The sequence below is a fragment of the Lupinus angustifolius genome, chromosome LG01 (assembly GCF_001865875.1).
Source record: "Lupinus angustifolius cultivar Tanjil chromosome LG01, LupAngTanjil_v1.0, whole genome shotgun sequence".
In the NCBI taxonomy this organism is placed as follows: domain Eukaryota; kingdom Viridiplantae; phylum Streptophyta; class Magnoliopsida; order Fabales; family Fabaceae; genus Lupinus; species Lupinus angustifolius.
This window is the reverse complement of record NC_032009.1, coordinates 28,818,770-28,837,621: the sequence shown is the minus strand read 5'-3', so window position 1 is coordinate 28,837,621 and position 18,852 is coordinate 28,818,770. Positions and strand designations below refer to the sequence as shown.

General features: G+C 32.0%; 1 protein-coding gene across 1 annotated transcript; it reads right to left on the bottom strand.

Moving 5' to 3' along the window:
* LOC109359734 (protein NRT1/ PTR FAMILY 8.3-like) lies at positions 626-7,309 on the bottom strand. The gene is made up of 5 exons (XM_019604428.1): positions 7,220-7,309; positions 5,241-5,346; positions 4,900-5,117; positions 3,602-4,158; positions 626-1,500 (listed from the first exon to the last, which is right to left on the bottom strand). The coding sequence occupies exons 1-5, from the start codon at positions 7,268-7,270 to the stop codon at positions 678-680; spliced, it is 1,755 nt and encodes a 584-aa protein (XP_019459973.1). The 5' UTR covers positions 7,271-7,309; the 3' UTR covers positions 626-677.

Here is an 18,852-nt window from a genome sequence, read left to right as displayed (position 1 = left end):
AGTTAGGTAGGCATAGGAATAGGTAGGATACATATAGATATATGTGTCGATATATGCTTGCATTCCTTTTTGTCTTATTGATGGAAAATATGTATATATTTTCTATGTCTAGAATAAGAGTTATTCGAGTAAGGACTAGCCTACTTGAATAACAAGTAACTTATTGATAGGACTTAGTTGAGAAGTGAGGAACTTGGTTTCTCATTTAGGAACTATATAAATATGTTCCTAGTACATAATAAGTTTATATATGAATTGAGGATGAGTAAAATAGGCCAATTTGGTATTGGTTGCGAAACTATCCAAACTTTAGGATTACTAGTTATTGGGTAAGTCTATCATTACGAGAGCTCGGTCGGTATGGCCTGAGCGACTTTATAACCTTTGTGACTTCTTGATAAGTCATTAGGATTGAGTTCTATTAGTATTGAGAGTCAATATCTCAATTTTATAAGTAAAATATAGTTGAATAATTCTCTTAAGAAAAACTAGGTTTTCATTGTGAACTTTTTGATCGGATTGCCTATGAGTACCTAATTAAAAAGTCTCATTTTATTAAAAATAAAAATTATAAAAAGAAAGTTAAGTATAAAATTGTGGATCTAATTTATTTCATAATCCTGGCCGGAAGAAATATCAGAATATGGTTCCACTCCTAATAAAATGCCTTTAAAATCTTATGAAGACCTTTTCTGCTTGTACCTTTTGGCAACTACTATGTATACCAACATATTTAAGATGCTAAGCCCAGTCATAAGCCAGAAAAATTGATCAAGTCGACCTTCATTCAAGTTATTGGGAACCCATCCAGGCTTTCCACCTTGTGTAGTGAAGTAAGTTACTATGATAACAATGAAAGAGCTCAAGTAACTCCCCAATGAAGTAGATAGATATAAGAGTGCACTACATAAACTTCGCATAGCATCTGGAGATTGGTCGTAGAAGAACTCGAGTTGTCCGACGAGTGTGAAAACCTCCGCTGCACCCATTAAGAAATTCTGAGGGACTTGCCAAAATATATTAAGAGGTATAGGAACAAGTTTATCAACTAGGTCAAGCTTCTTTGCAAGCTTTAAACGTGTTATCTCCAGAATAGCAGCTGCTGAAATAGACAGAACTGAAATAAAAAGACCGATTCCCATTCTTTGCAACTCTGAAAAGCCCCTTTCCTTACCTGTAATTTTCCTTGTAATTGGAACAATTATCCTGTCATAGACAGGGACCCAAAAAAGAATACCAATCACATTAAAACTTGCGAGGGAAGCTGGAGGCATGTGGAAGGAACCAACACTTGTGTCCATCATCCTTCCTTGTACCACAAACAAGGATGTTGTCTGGGCATAAACAGCAGAAAAAATGATTCCAGTAGCCCAAACTGGAAACATGCGGATCAAAATTTTCAATTCCTCCACTTGTGTCACACTGCAAAGTCTCCACCGATTAGAATAATCATCTTGTTTACGCTCAACATCAGACACTACAGCTGCTCTATCAAGACACCTTCGTTAAAATAAAAGAAATGAAGTTTTAGAGAACAAGAAGCTGAAATATATTCAAACAAGTATTAAATCTTCTGCAACAAGTAAAATACTTTAGCCATTATCAATTATATAATAGATTATTATTAGGAAAAAAACTAATAAAATTTTACTATGGGACTTCTCAACTCACTAAAAGACTATCTAAAGCAAGAATGTTCACAAGCAATGCATCCTACCAAACTATCGAAAAAACAATATATTACAAAAAGAGCTAATGGAAAAAAATAATATTTCCCCTACGCATATCTAGATCTCAAAACCATCATTGTTTCTCACATAACCTACCACTTTATTTTCCCGTACAATACATAAACTATCATTTAATATAAGATTTAATAATTTAAATGCCATAAAAAGCATCTTCCTCCCTTATGTTTAGAGGCATCATGTGGGGCCCTAGATAGAAAAGAGTAGGATAAACTATCCACCCACTAAGCAGTCAAACTAGTTTTCTGGACACAAATACCCTTCACATACCAAAATAATATTATATTTAAAGTAAATTAATGTGTCTCCATTTATTTGACAAAATAATAGCAAAAATGGGGTGAATCATATCTGAGAGGAATTTCATTTGCAGAACTAGAGTAAATTTCTAATAAACCTAGCATGATAGCATCCTAAAAATCATCTACATATGCTTAAGTAGATCATTAGCCATTGAAGCTCCTTACATGGTCATGTGTAAAATGACTCAAAGCCAAGACAACATCCTTTGGTTTGAAGTAAACCCAGGAGCTAACACAATAATATAAATGATAAATTTTGACCCATATAATACATCCTAACATGACTCTAGTTTCATCCCAATGCCAACATTGGTCATCACGACCAACAATTAGGAACCAGATCTACAACCGGACAAATAAGATCAAGTCCATGCGACTGTTGATCATGTCCGGAAAGTTGAGCTAACTAGGGGAGGACAACACCAACAAGATATGATTGACTCAACACCTACAACACAGGAAAAGGTTTTTATATGCTAATGGTCAGGTTGTACTGCTTGAGGAGTACATATTCACATTGTCAACATGGCAGAGGTAGACCAAATTCACTTTTTTCTGAGGAAGTATAAAGCATGCCATCAATAATGATGAAATAATTTATCTTGGAGTACATACCACTCGACCACCCTATAAATATAGGAAGCCACAACAAATAAGGAAGACACAATGACTCTCGCTCTACTTTCTTTCTCTAAAGCATACACTGACTTGAGTGTCGGAGTCCATTTTTTTCAGGTACGCATTTAAGGCGGTTCAAGACTGACTCTTGCCCAATTTCAACAACGAGATCCAATGTCCAACCAACCTCTTCCAACACCAAAGAGTAACTCCAAATAGGTAAATAAAATCCATGGTAATAATTCTACAATGAGTTGCGGTGATCGCCACAATTGGATTATCACAATTGTAGTGTGATATTTATTTTTGAATCACAACTATGACCATAATCACGATCAGCACCATAATTTAAAACAATAACCAATATTGTAGTATGGAAATTGATGGATGAAAGTAAGAGAGCTAATAATACTCTAGTATCAGGTATGCACTACAAAATTCCTTATAGATCTGGATAATGTTTGTTATCATGTCCTATAAGATCTTACCTATACCAAAATGATCCATAAAAGTCTCAATTAGATGTAACTGACATGTCATCCCTTAACAAATATAAACAACTTCAATTTCTAAAATATTAGAGCAATACTCATATTTAACACTACCCTTAAACAATATGTTAGAATAATTGAGTCTAAGTAACTCTAAGATAGAATCTACCTAATAGGAGGAGGATTGCACAAGTTAAATGACCCATGACTCATATTCTCAACTTATCTAAGACTTCAATACTTAACCCAATCAATATTGAATTGGGTGAGAAGACAAATTTCATTTTACCAATAATATTACAAAACATTTAACATCTGTAATAAGATATATTTTTACACATTATCACATAAAGCTAATAACAGTACAGTAGCAAATTCAAAATAAAGGAGACATTGATCTTATTTATCAACAAAAGAAAAAAGAAGAAGACATTTAATTTACCTTAGTTCATCACTATGCTTCAGTTTCCGACTTCCTTCTATTACAGAGTTCTTGTCTAGTGTCTCATACAGAAGACTACTATCCTCAGGGACAACTAAGTTCCTTTTCCGGACAGATGCTACTACAACCTGACATATTCTTGTAATAGGGCTTCCCCCAGGTTTTTTAAACCTATAAAGGGGTGTACCTAAAAAGAAGCTTACAATAGCGAGTCCCATAAATAAAGTAGGAATGCCAAATCCAAGACCCCAGCCTACATTTTCTTGAATCCACACTAGAAAAGTACTAGATATAACGCCCCCTATGCTGACACTAAAGTAAAACCAATTGAAAAAGGATCCCTTCTTAATCCTTTCCTGGGAATCAGTGTCATCAAATTGATCTGCCCCAAAAGATGACACACATGATTTTATTCCACCTGTTCCAAGTGCAATTAGGTAGAGACCAATAAAGAACACAACATATTGTGGAGGAGTAGCTGGAGGGCATATAGAACCCAAACACTCAATCGGCTTCAATATAGGAAGAGATGCAGAAAGAGTCAAGATACACATCCCCTGAGTGAAACAACCATATCACAAATTATATTTAAAGACAATTGAAGAGTGCATATAGATGTAAAGGATACAGAGAATAATGAAGAATAATAAATTGCTAATATTAAGCCAATAACTTTTCAAAAGTGAGGCTGAAATTTCTAATTATGTTTAGTGAATAAATGGAATTCTTAATTTCCTTTTTTAATAAAGAAATATTCCCTACTTCCTTACTTCCATAGTAAGAAATATAATAGAAGCAGTCCAATGGGAAGGAAGTTTGGGTACACTTAAAAGTAGTCATTTGATTCTCTATTTTCCAAATTTCTACCATACCCTTTACCTTATTCTCTTGGAAACAACTTCTTCACTGGAAAAAGTAAAGCTAAGAACATATATCCTCCCCAAGTCCAATTAGATGAGAATTTCATGTATTGGGTCTCCCTTTATCCTTCAATGTTTTTCTAATTATTTACAATGACATATCTAAAATACTTAGTATTCCACTTGTAAAAAAAACCTAGAAATGATCCATTAAGATATTATCACCATTATAAATTACATTATGCAAACCGCTATATTATGCATATGCCTAGAATGCACCCACATATTTTATGCAAAAATAAAACCTTGGCATACTGCATGTTTTTATTTTGTTTCATCCACCTAAGAAGTTGAATAGGACTCTTCCAAAAGTTATTAAGAGAGAGATGAGTGTGAAAAATTATTTGACAACTAGAATAAATCTAATATTGTAATTACAATCAGATAAATTATGGAGAAACCAGCTATTGTCCAATATCGTCCCCAATAAGCATCCGCCAAAACAGCTCCAATGAGAGGTGTAAGGTAACATGTGCCTTGCCAGGTTGTCACATTTCTTGCAGCATACGCATTTCCTTCATGTAGCCTGTGGGTAAGATAGGTAACAAGATTTGCTGCAATACCATAGTAAGCCAAACGTTCGCAGCACTCAGTGCCTATGATTAATGATGCATGATCAACAACAACAACCAAGCCTTAGTTACACTAGATAGGTTGACTAGAAAAATGTGATCAACAAAATACATTAATTGATACATAAGAGAAATGAAGAAAATTACCTAGGATAAATGTGCAAGCTCTCCAATTGCCGGTTTTATGCTTAAGAATAGACCTTCCTTTAAAGTCAACTGTGTCATCTTCTGTATATTGTTTCTTCTCTTCATCCTTCAGATTTAAAATAAACAATTATATTTCCTAGGAAAAGACTATTTTTTTCTAAACTAATAAACATGAAAATTGTCTTTCTTGATAAATAAGTTAAATCTCACATATCAACATTCAGACTTTGTTTGGAAGTTTGGTTTTGGAAGGGAAGCGATGACTTTGGAAAATTTTCCCCTTTGGGAGTTGAATGGAGAGAAGAAAGTTTTGGATGGTTTTTCAAGCCCTCTATATGACTCCATGTGTCTATTTTTATATATTTCCCCCAATTTGTGGTTTTTCTTGAGATAAAATATCTAAATATTTTTAGTAAAATTATATAATTATATATTATTGTACATTTCTTATTATTAATTATATTTTTAAGAAAAAATAAAAAATATTCTTACATTATCATTAGTTTATCCTCCCCATCTAAATTTCACACTTCCAAACAAAGAAAATAATTGTCTTCATTTCCCCTTCCATTCCTCTCCCTTTCTAATCCTTGAATCTCTTTCATTAATATTTAAATATAAGAATATGTGAAAAAGGGAAAGCACAACAATGGAATTTAAGTGAACAATATATTCAAATCCAAACTAAGACAGTTGATACTAACTACCACAGTTGATATTGCTATAATATTGAGATTCAGTTGTGAGTAACTCAGTAGCCTATTTTCTACATCAAGTAACATAACTTTTGCATATAGGGAGCAAAATACATTATGCATTGATCATACGACAATGTTACCCATATGACCAATAGGTGGTTAAGTTCCACATATAAAACAATAAAAGAAAACACTGAAACTGTTAAGCAATAATATTATAAAAAGTTATAAACCAATGAAATTGTGAGCATAGCGACTTCAATTTGTTTGAGTCACAAATATTCACCTAATAAGATTGGAATAAATACAAAGAGGAGAATGGAGAGGACTAAATTCAAAGATATAGCATATAGTTACATGCACAAATTACCTGAAAGACCTTTCACACCATTTTACTAATATTAAATTTCACAAGAGCTGCTTGAATTCACACCCCCTACAGACCAGTTACTCTTTCCATTATCTCAATTTAAGAAGTGTCGTTAAACTATTCAATTTTCTGGATATTGAGAAGTATGTCTTGCTTTGAATGAAATTTCAGTTCAAATTTCTGACTAAAATGCTATTATAAGTAACCAATGCCCTAATCAATCCAACTGCACGGGGTTGGGTAGCATAATAGCATGACAGTAGGAAAAAAATTTGTTTAGTCTGGTTTAATTGTTGATGTATTATGTTGTTGTAATTCTCTTACCACAAACTTTCAATAAATTTTACGTATAAAAAAGCAATTCAATTTCCCCATAATTTTATTCTAAATTTCCTAGAAATTATAAGATACATAAATAGTGATGGGAGTACGGCTTCGGGCACTAAAGAAATTGTAGATAAAATGATCCAAAAAACTCAATTGTTACTGGTAATAACATTTACCCTAATAACGAACATAAAGTATATTAGAATATGGAACTTTGCATTAAATCATTAAATTAGACCACATTTAGTGGGAGGCCTCCTACACAAGACAACCCTTTTAACTTTGGTCCATGATGATAATTAACAATTCCACCCCTCCAAAAGTTAAGGAGGTTATTTGCAGCTTTTCACATCTTAAGGGTTAATCCATAGATAGACCATAGTTGAAGGAATCTAATGTTAAACAAACATTAACTTAATACCCAAAATAAAACATGGTTCATTATTCATCTTTATGATAAAACTCCCTTCAACCAAAAAGAACAAAGAAAAACATATGGACCATTTCAAATTGCTCTTAAAATCTCAATTATTCCATTTAGAAATAAAAAAACAAAAAAATTAATAACACACAAAGTATTGAACCTGAAGAAGAGCCTTTTCTACAAGAGAAGCATCATCCTCAATGGAACCCATATCTCAAAAATATCTTTTGTAATGAGAATATGAGTTGAAGTTGGGAGATATATGAGGATGATATTGCAAGTTATTTATTTAAAGGGGTGATGAGGATAAACAAAAAGAATGACACATCTATGAGTTGGATGAAATCATTGAGTGTTTTGGGTGTCATATATGATAAAAAATATCACTCAAACTTAAAAGGAAGTTTTGTCTCACGTGGTTATAATACTTACAGTGCTATATGAGAAGAAATGTGGCTGAAAAATGTCAATAAGGGAATAAAATGCTTCTAGACACGATGAGAATGTTGTATTGGATGAGTAAACATATAAAAAATTATAAAAGAATGCATTAATGAGAAAAGATGGTAGAATCTTAGGTGGTTTGCATATGTGTAAAAGTATGACATATCTATGAGTTGGATAAAGTCATTGAGTATTATAGGTAATAAAAAGTATCACTCAAACTTAAGCGAAAGTTTTGTCCCATGGTTATAAGACATACAATGCTATATGAGATGAAATGTTAGGCGGAAAAATGTCAACAAGAGAATAAAATGCTTGTAACTGAGATGAGAATCTTGCGTTAGATGACTGAACATACCAGACATTAGAAATGAATGCATTAGAGATAAAACATGGTAGAATCTTAAGCGCTTTGGACATGTGTGGAGGAGAATGATAGATGAGTGTTACCGTAATCTCTCAAATAAACGGAGTCTTGTAGACAAAATCTAGAAAACTCTCTCCATGCCCAATTTTGGAATACGTTATTTTGTCCCTTACCCGACCCTAAAGGTTGATTGAGTCATTTTTTTGAACTCAGACCTAACCCTAGATCCAGATCTAACATGATCCTAAATGTTGACTAGGTCAACCTTTAAACCCGAACCCGACCCTATACCCAATTAAATATAATGAGTACCATGTTTAGATAAAGTCTTATCAATATTATTTACTAATATGAATATGTAATTTGACATATGAAATAATATATGTCTATATATCGTTAATCATGCATATATGATGAAAAATTAAAGAATTAATGATATTTTTTACCCAAGAGATGTCAATGCTCTATACATAATTGAATAGAAATACATACAAACATGAAGAGTGAGTAAGCATGGGGCAGATCCGGGCTGGGTCATTCTTGACCGCTGCCCGACCCTAAATATTGACTGACGCTAATTTTTAAACCTAAAACCGACCCTAGACTCGACGAGACCCAACCCTATTTGGGTTCGATCATGATCAACCAACCTGGTTGAATGGGTAGGGTCGAGTCCTGCTCATCTCTACTAAGATAATACCTTTATTAATTGCATGAATCATTTATACCCAAACATGTATGTTTATTTATAGTTATTATTTATTTATATAGAAAAGATTAAAAAAAACATTTTTTATGCCTGACAAGAGTTTTCTAGCACTTACTTATCCTTATGTACGATGAGGAAATCAAAACTACATAATTCTTTAGGTAGAAAAAGATATGATTGAGTTGGGTATATTTTAATTGGTTTAAAGAACAATATTGACACCTCATACCTTTCGAAGGATGATCTCATGAAAACAAATGACTCATCTTAACCCTTCCTACATCTTTATGGTAATGTATTTTTTTATACTCTTTAGAAAGGAAAAGGAAATTTAAAGAATACAAATAACAAATCACAGTCGTTCAAAGAATAATTCGAGAAAAAAAATTTGACTTATACGACTTTTCCTCCATGATTGTGACAAATTAATTTTCTTACTTTTTAACATAAAGGAATTTTAAAGAAGATCTAAGCACCGTTTAGATGATAATTTTAGGGGAAAAAAGGTAACACATTAAAGTATACCACAATATTATTATTATATAGTTAGATAATAATACATTTATTAGTTTTCCTTCCAAATAAATAATAATAATAATAATAATAAATATTTTTGAATAAATAATACTTAATTAAATATCATTTTTAATAAATGATAATAATAAATGGTAAAATGATAAATGTTTTGTAATAGTGAAAGTAATTAATATAAAAATATATTTTCGATGCAATAATTAATTTTCTTCCCTTTTTAATGATTAATAAATGAAAAGTGAGTTTTTATGACATCTTTTTACCTATTTTAATCTAATGATTGAAAAGAAATGAATAACATAAATAAAATAATGGCTAATGTGATGGTAACAATTAAAATAATATTTGCCTACACTTTATGTTGGGATGTAGTAGCGGATATATGTTTTTACTTCACTCTCATGAATTGGATAAAGTAAATTATGATATATGGTTGACTATCTCTTTAAAACTTATAATGAAAAACCATTAAAGATTGTAAGAGTGAGTGTGATCATTATCGTGCTTTCTCCATCTTAAGTTGAGATGGACTAGCGAACATAGGGTTGTACTTCATTCGCTTGAGGTAGGGATGACAAACTATGATAAAGCATAATATATTCTCTTTGAATTTTAAAATAAAACAAACCCAACCAACAATTTTTTTAGCCTAAAACTAAATAGTCTTAATTTCCTATTACTCATGAATATATGTAGGAGCGAAATATAATCTTATCAAAATAGGGAATCAGGACTAGTATTTCTTGTTCATACATATCCCCATGAATAAATGGGAATCAAAACCATGTTTTTACGGCTAAAATGTAGAAAACTCTATTTTATGTCCAATAAGAGAATATGGTCTTTGAACCTGAGTTCTGAGCATAGGAGTCGATTACGAATCAGGGAAAGTATTAGTACAGTGTCTGCGTATAATAAAATGTCATCCTCGTTAATTTCACATATTTTAATACCCTTAAAAATTTAATTACTAAAGCATAATATTTATTTTTTCATTTTTGTGTCTAACAAGAGTTTTTCTTGCTCCTAGATGTCCAAAATAGGAAAATCAAGACTATGTAATTTTGGGCTATAAATTGATTGATTTGAATTGTGTAATGTTTTAGATTTGAAAATATTTATAAGATATAGCTGTTTCAATTTAATGGAATTAATAGCGACGAAACGGTGTTGGTCATAGAGATTCTACAAATTTTAAAGAAGTTAGAGATAAACCAGACCATAACAAACTTTAAAAACTCCATTTAAATTTGTTCAATAAATGATTAATTAAAATCTATGTCAATTTTAAATGAAATTCATAGCAAAGAGATGATATTTGTTGTAGACTTTCTTCATATTTTCATAGAAGTTAGAAACAATACAAACCATAGTCGATCTATAAAAACTCCATTAAAATCATTTGGTAAAATAATTTTTAGTATTTTTTATATAAATAGGATCAATAGAGAAGAGACGACACTAGCTATAGATCAACTTTTAAGGAAGAGACGATGCGTCTCACGATCGAACTATTCAAATTCCATAATTGATTAAGTGGAGTTGAACCAAGAAGACTTAGATATCACATGTTTGAGTTGGATGAAATCACTGAGTGTTTTAGGTGTCACATGTCATTAAAAATATCCTTAAGCTTAAGAGAAAGTTTTGCTTGCAACTGAGATAAGAATGTTGCGTTGGACGAGTGAACATACTAGACATTGTAATATTAGAAATGAATGCATTAGAGAGAAAGATGGTACAATCTTAGGTGGTTTGAACATGTGTGGAGAAGAATGATAGATATTTCCACAATCTACCAAATAAATGGACTCACCACTTGTTTTGTGAACTAAATGCAGAACACCCTCTTCACACTCAATTTTGGAATATGTTGTTCTATTTGTAATAAGACGATACATTAGTTAATTGCATGAATCATGGTATATCCATACATGTTTGTTTATTTATAGTAATTATTAATTTGTATACAAAAAAATACAAATATTTTTTTTTATATTTTTATGTCTAATAAAAATTTGTTTAACTCTTACATATCCCTATGTGCAATTAAAAAATTAAGGCTACATAATTTTTTAGAATGAAAAAACTGATTGGGATGGGTGTATTTTAATTGATTTAAGAAAATTGTAATGACACCTTAAGACCTTTCGCAGTATGATCTCATGAAAAACGTCACTCACCACAACCCTTCCTACATCCTCATAATGTTCTATTTTCATACGCTTTTAAAAGAAAGGGAATTTTAAAGAATACAAAAAAATCACGAAAAAATGATTTATTGAGACTTTTCCTCCATGCTTGTGAGAAATTAATTTTCTTATTTTTAATAGAATGAAAATTTAAAGAACATAAGTGATGCGTCATGACCATTTGGATGATGATTTTAGGAAAAAAGTAACTCATCAAAATATACCACATCCTTATTATTAGAATTATATAATTATCAATTAATTCATTTATTAACTTTCCTTTCTAACATGATAATAATAAATTATAAAATGATAATAATAGTAATTAATGATAATAATAAATTATAAAATGATAAATGTTTTGAGCCAATAAAAGTAATTAATGTAAAAATATCTTTCCTATGCAATAATTTATTTTCTTCCCTTTTAATGAAAAATAAGTTGCTTCTTTTTATGACTTTTTTACATACTTTAATCTAATGATTGAAAAAAAAAATAATAAAAATATAATAATGACTAATGTGATGGTAACAATTAAAATAATGTTTGCCATCATTTTTTGTTGGGATGTAATAGCAGATATATGTCTATTCTTCACTCTCCTATATTGGATAAAGTAAATAGTGATAAATGGTTGACCATCTTTATAAAACTTATAATAAAAAACCATTACCGATTTTAAGAGTGAGTGCAATCATTATTGTGCTTTTTTCGTCTTAAGTTTAGATGAAATAGTGGACATAAGGTTTAGGGATGGCAACGGGCACAGGCGGGCACGGGTAGTAGCTACCCGCTACCCGTTTCAAAATAGAAGAGTAATACCAATACCTACCCGTACCCGTACGGGTACTCGTTAGCGGGTATTTGCGGGTATTTCTGGGTACCCGCGGGTAGAATGGTTATCCGCGGGTTTCTCTATTATAAATAACTTTTTAAATTTTTACTTAAGTTGTGTTTTAAATAAGATGAAATTTAATTATATGTGTACCTTTTGATTGAATATTTGGCAAAAATGCTAAATTTATTGGTGGTTTCCATTTGTGTGATTTTTTTAACAAAATATATATTTTTTCTTTGTAAAACATGTGTGTTTTTACACATGTAATAATATTTGTAGGGTGTTTCACCACCAAACTCAATAAAATATATAAACAAAGTAAAAGGAAAAAATATACATAGTGTAATAAATGTTAGAATAATATATTTTTATTTTAATTAAATATAATATATTAATCATACAAATAACGGGTACCCGCGGGTACGGGTACCATAATACCCGTACCCGCCCGTATGTACTACGGGTATTTTTAAAAACCCATTTATAATACCTGCGGGTACCCGTTTGTGACTCGTACCCGTACGGGTTTTACCCGCGGGTACCCGCAGATACGGGTTTTTTTGCCATCCCTAATAAGGTTGTACTTCAGTCTCTTGAGGTGGGGATGACGGACTATGATTAAGCATTGGTTCTTTTCTTAAAATCTTAAAATAAAACACACCAACCAACAATTTTTTTAACCTAAAACTAAATAGTCATGATTTCCTATTACTCATAGTTATACCTAGGGCCAAGATATAATCTTATGAAAATAGGGAATCAAGACTCGTAGTCCTTACTCATGCATATCGCCATGAATAATAGGGATTCAAGATCATTTTTTTGTGGAGAAAATATAGAAAACCTTCTTTTATACTCAAATTGGAAAATATGATCTTTGACACTGAGGTTTGAGATCAGGAGTCAATTATAGATCAGTGAAGGTATTGACACCCCGTCTCTTAGTAATAAAACGTTACCCATGCTAATTGCATAGACTTTAATACCCTTAAAAATTGAATTACTAAAGCAAAATAATTAAAAAAAAATTGTGTCTGCAAAAGTTCATCTTGCTCCTATGTATCCTAGGTGCAATTGAGAAATCAAGGCTACGTCATTCTGGGTTATAAATTGATTGATTAGTTTGATTGATTTTTGAGTTATTTTTTAGATTTGAAAATATTTATCATATATAATTGGTTTGATTTAATGGAACTAATAGCGAATAGAGGATGCTGAACATATACCTTAATCCCATTTTTAGAGATGTTAGAGATGACGTGAACCATAATTGGACTATAAAATTTTCATTTAAATATGTTTCATTAATGATTAATTAAAATTTGAGTTATCAATTTTAGGTGGAATTAATAGCGAAGAGAAAGTGTTTGTTGTGGACATACTTCCCATTTTCAAATAAGCTAGAGACAATGCAAACCGTAACCGAACTATAAAAAATCCATTAAAGTCATTTGGTAAAATATTTATTTTTATTGTTATTTTGTATATAAATGGAATCAATAGAAAAGAGACAAAACAAACCGTAGAATGGTTTTCCGCTACAAGTAGAAAGGAAGGGATGACGCAAATCACGATTGAGCGATTCAAATTCCATAATTGATTAGGTTGAGTTACAAAGGACTTTCCATAATGGTGTGATACAAAGTGGATTTGAACCAAGAAAACTCGGTGGGTTGTCACAACTTATGGACACAAATGATGACACCAAAAACACACATCGTTGTACAGCTGAAACTTAGACACATAAAGATAAAATCAAGAACGCAGGTCGGTTTACTACCAAAACATGGAGACAAAAAGGTGAAACCAAGAACACTGTTTGGTGTACTTTCGGAACTTGCGGACAAAAATGTTAAACCAAGAACACAAGTCGGTGTACTTTTGGAACTTGGAGACACAAAGATAAAACCTAGAACACAAGTTAGTTGACTGCCGAAACCGAAGGACTAAATGTGAAACTAATAACATAGGTCGATGTATTGCCAAAATTCGGGGATGAAAGGTGATGTTGGGTACCAGCAGGTCAGAAAACACCTAGAAGGGGGGTTGAATAGGTGTAACAGATTACTTATTCCGCTTTTCTGATATATTGCGCAGATCTAAAAAATGTTGCACTTTATCGATTAAGCTTGATTTTAATCGATTAAGAAGTGCTTGGATTTAATCGATTATGGTTATGGATAATCGATTATCCCGAGTCTTGCACTTCTTGATTTTAATTTTCCTTGTCCAACAAGGTACCAATTACCAATCTTTACACAATCAATTGATTACAGAAGTTACAAAATGATAACAACACAAATTATAACAGGCAACTAAGAATTAATAAATTAACAAGAATGTAAAGATAGAAAGTAAAGGAGATAAGTGTTAGAAAATTGTGCACAAGGATTTTTTTTCCTGATTCATTTGTGGTCCACTAAAAACTACATCCAGACCTCCTATTCTGATCTTGGAAGATTTTTTTTCACTATTGAACTTGTTTGTTTACACGCACACTTCCAATTACATTAAAAACTAAGCTGCTTCTTTCTTGGCACCTATGAGCTTAACAACCTTGGTTTGACCTATCTAGCTTGCCTACTTGGATCTCCTATCCTTTCGTGATTCGACCCCAGCCTAGGTATTGCTCGGACCAAGACCTCCTAGTCTCTGTGAAGATTGTCAAGATCTCTCTTGAGGTGATACTACTCACCAAGAGATCAACTTCATTTTTCGTCACTATTTTTGATGAGTCGTTTTCAGTACTTAATACTCAAATTCAAAAATTAAACTTAATCCTAACTCTAAGCAGAAAACCCACAAGAACCTAATCTAAATGATAATTAATGCATGGTTTTCATAAAGAGATTTGCACACTTTTCCATAAAAATATTTTCCTCACTTCACTCTTAAAGAAATTAAGAAATCAATGTAAGAATGCAATGCATTAAAAAACCTAGAGATATATGCAATGATATGAATATCTAAGCTCTATTCAGAATGCTATCACTCTCTAAGCTCTCTTAATGCAATTTCACACTCTAATGCAATGTATGAAAATGAATGTTCAAGTTATGCCACGTGGGCTAGAATTACAGCCTTTATAGCAAACACATTGATGTTGTCATTAATCGATTATACTGGTTCTTAATCGATTAACGAGCTATTAAAAACTATTTTTCTGTTATGTCTTAATCGATTAACCAATGACCTAATCAATTAATACACCATAAGATCGGATTGGTTAGCTACTGTAATTTCGATAATCGATTAACAATATATAATTGATTATGCTTTATAAACAATAGTTTCTTGATGAATGGTAAACTACCTATATGACATGTTATCATGCAATACATGTTTTTCAAATATATTATATCTTTAATGCACAAAACCATGTATATAGACGCACGAGCTTACTTATCATTCAATTTCTAGATGTTATGTTTCAATTTTAGTCTTGTGAGACTCCCACCTAGGTTTACCTAGCCTAGACTCGATCTAAGGCAATCATCTTAAGACTTATAGTAAAGTAAAATTACAAAGCCCTAAGTCTATAGATATCACCCTGAGTCTTCGGCTTGTTGTTTGTTGCAAGATCTTCAAGCTTTCTTGTATGTCCATTGTCTTCATCAAAACCAAGGCCAACTACAAATATGTAAGTCTTGACTCTTTGCACTTTCAATCTTCTCCTTTTCGATGATGACAAACTCTACACCAAATCCTTGTTTGATGAGCTTGATGATGATCAACATGTGTTTGTAAAAGGTTGGATAATATCAAAGTTGCGCTGCTCCCCTTCACTTTGTTCTCCCCCTCAACCAAGTAACAAGGTGAAAAATTAAAGTGAATATAGGTAGCATACTCACGGAAGCAAAACAACTTGTAAAACACTTCAAACAACACAACAACTTTTCTCCCCCTTTTGACATTAACAAAAAGCATAAGCATTAATATGATAATAGCTAGTCAAAAGTAAGAAGAGATATAAAAGTTTGTGAAAATAAATTGTTATCGACTTATCATTTTTTGGAAGCTTCAACAAGTGCACATATTTCTACATTTAATTGATTAACATTTGCATTTAATCGATTAAACTAACTAAAAATAGAATATGGACAAGATTTATATGACATATCCATCATATATATAAGAAATCAGGCATGGAATGATTAATATGACAAATTTATTCAGTTAAAGCATATATTAATCAAACATATTTGATATACAGTTAAGATAAAATCAAGATTCCCATACAAACATAATCCATAATCTATCGACATAGTTAAATAGAGTTCAACAAGATACGAAATAGCAATTTTGCAATAAGTATATAACATGATTTTCACCAACACATAGTAAAAACAGAAAATACAATGCCCAATTTTAAAATAAAGTACATGACCCAAAAAAAACTAAACAACAAAGCATAACACCCTAAAACCTAGACTCTCTTAAACTACTTCTTAGGTGGTGAAGGATGTAGTCTTACTTGCAGGTGCATGATGTCATTGTTGGTCTTGATAAGGAAATCTAGGCGGTTAATCTCTTCATTAAACCTTTAACTTTGTCTCTCAAAACTAGATTGGATCACGTTTCTCAAAGATTCATAATGTGTGTCAATATGAGCATTTATCCTTTGTTCTTGTTGCTCAAAATGAACATGAAATGATTCCCCCAGAGACTGATAGTGTTGGTCAATCCAATTATTTAGCCTCTGCTTCATAGCATCCAAATTAGCTAACCCGAAAGGAGGACCTTGAGGCATAGCAACCTCCCCCTGATTATCAGGAATCTTCTCATTCATAGTAGTAGGAACCTCTTCTGAAAGTGCAAAGTGTGAAGGATTGCACTAGCAATGTTTTACCTATGTTTTGATGAAGACAAGGAGTTAGTTAAAGCTTGAAGATGGTTCAACAATCAACATGCCTAGAACTCATTGGTCATATCTAGAATAGGTTATATCAATAAAGTTATATTTCTAAGTAGTCTGGGATGTGTGTCTTAGTTAGTGATTATAGGTTAGGTAAACCTAGACGCAAGTCTCACAAGCCATTAATATTGTCATATCATATTCATGACGCATATCATCTAGTTTATTGTATGTTCATGCATTAATCATACATGTTATATGTGAATAAAATTGCTAAAACATGTATATGAGTCAAGCATAACATATAGGTAGTTTACCATTTAATCACGTTTTGATATATGCTGGTTAATCGATTAACGTGGTGACTTAATCGATTAACGTGTATGTTTTCTGTTATAACTATATTCTGTTTTAACTGTGTAACTGAAAGCAACAGTTTGAAGGGTCAAATCTGTTTTGTATAAGTTCTGGCAAATTGCAGAAACGTATAGCGTTGCATACTATTGTTTAGAATTTATTAGAGAGCATATTTTGATGATTTACCGTATAATAGGCAGAAGAGAGATGCATGTGTGAGAAAGAGAGATTAACATGCTTAGTTCATATTGTATTGCATGTTGTTTTCATGTTCTTAATCTCATCCATTCTTTCTTGCATATTCATGCATTCTTATTAGAGATTTTAAGAGAAAGGTTTTGTGTGTACTGTTTTGTATTAACTCACATATGCATGATGGCTCGTGTTACTTGAGAGTGAGTTAATCTTTGAGTTTTTCATTGTTGTAATGTGAGCATTTTAGTGCTTGGTAAAACTCTGTTTTTTGTATACTGTTTTTTTACTTTAGGTTTAGTCTCTTGGTGTCTTGCCACCATTGAGATTGAGTGAATCTTCACCAAGACTAGGATGTCTTGAATTTAGAGCGAGGATCTTAGCTGGATCACGAGAAAGGTTTTCTCAGGCGATAGGGATAGTCAAACCAAGGTTAGAGGTTCTTGGAATTCAAGAAAGAAGCGTCTAGAGTCTTGTAATTGAATTGGTGTATGTGACAATACAAAGTGTTCAATATAGTGAAGAGAAATCTCCCAAGATCAGAAGGGGAGGCATGTATGTAGTTTGCAAGTGGACCCGCAAACGAACCAGGATAAAAATTCATTTGTGCAAGTTGTTCTCTCTCAATCTCTTTTATATATCTCATTGTTTTAATTCGTGTTTGAAGCTGATATTTTGCGTACTGATACTTTGCTATATCCTTGTTAATTATGCATAAAAATATATGTTGTATCTCTGCTTGTTTGTTGGTGAATAACTGTGCAAGAAGCTGATCTGGTAATTCTGTTTCTGTTGCGAGTTAATTGATTTAGCCCACTGATTAATCAATTACCTGGGCTTTTTTCCAGAACTGGGTTTTGGTGCGAGAAGCGGTAATTGATAACCGCTATACCTATTCAACCCCCTTCTAGGTGTGTCTAGGCCACTGATATCTAACATCTTCATCCGACAAATCTAAATCCGCAGTAGTATTGTGATCTTCATGGTATTGCCAGACATTACCATACTTGTATATTCCTATCATATGGATCAGATTGTCACCAACCAAATGCTCACGAGAGTTTGTGGAAATGATTATCGTATCCGAAGTATCTATTGCTAGATAATCAATAATCCTGGATATGAAAATACTATATGCAAGCAACTTGGACAGAGAGGTTGAGATACCATACATCACCTTAAGTATTTCCTCAGGCCAGTTTATCGTGACGTTTTCTCAAATTGCATACATCAATTTCACGTCATTAATAGTCAGCTGGGCATGATTTGTATTTCTTTGCACTAGTATATAAGCCACTAAGTAAT

Bases quoted from the DNA above. Each gene is read 5' to 3' on its own strand.
- LOC109359734 (XM_019604428.1), bottom strand. From the start codon at position 7,270: ATGGGTTCCATTGAGGATGATGCTTCTCTTGTAGAAAAGGCTCTTCTT. The intron at 4,159-4,899 runs GTAATTACAATA...TGTTTCACTCAG, and splicing joins TCTCCATAATTTATCTGATT to GGGATGTGTATCTTGACTCT. The intron at 1,501-3,601 runs GTAAATTAAATG...ATTTTAACGAAG, and splicing joins AAGCATAGTGATGAACTAAG to GTGTCTTGATAGAGCAGCTG.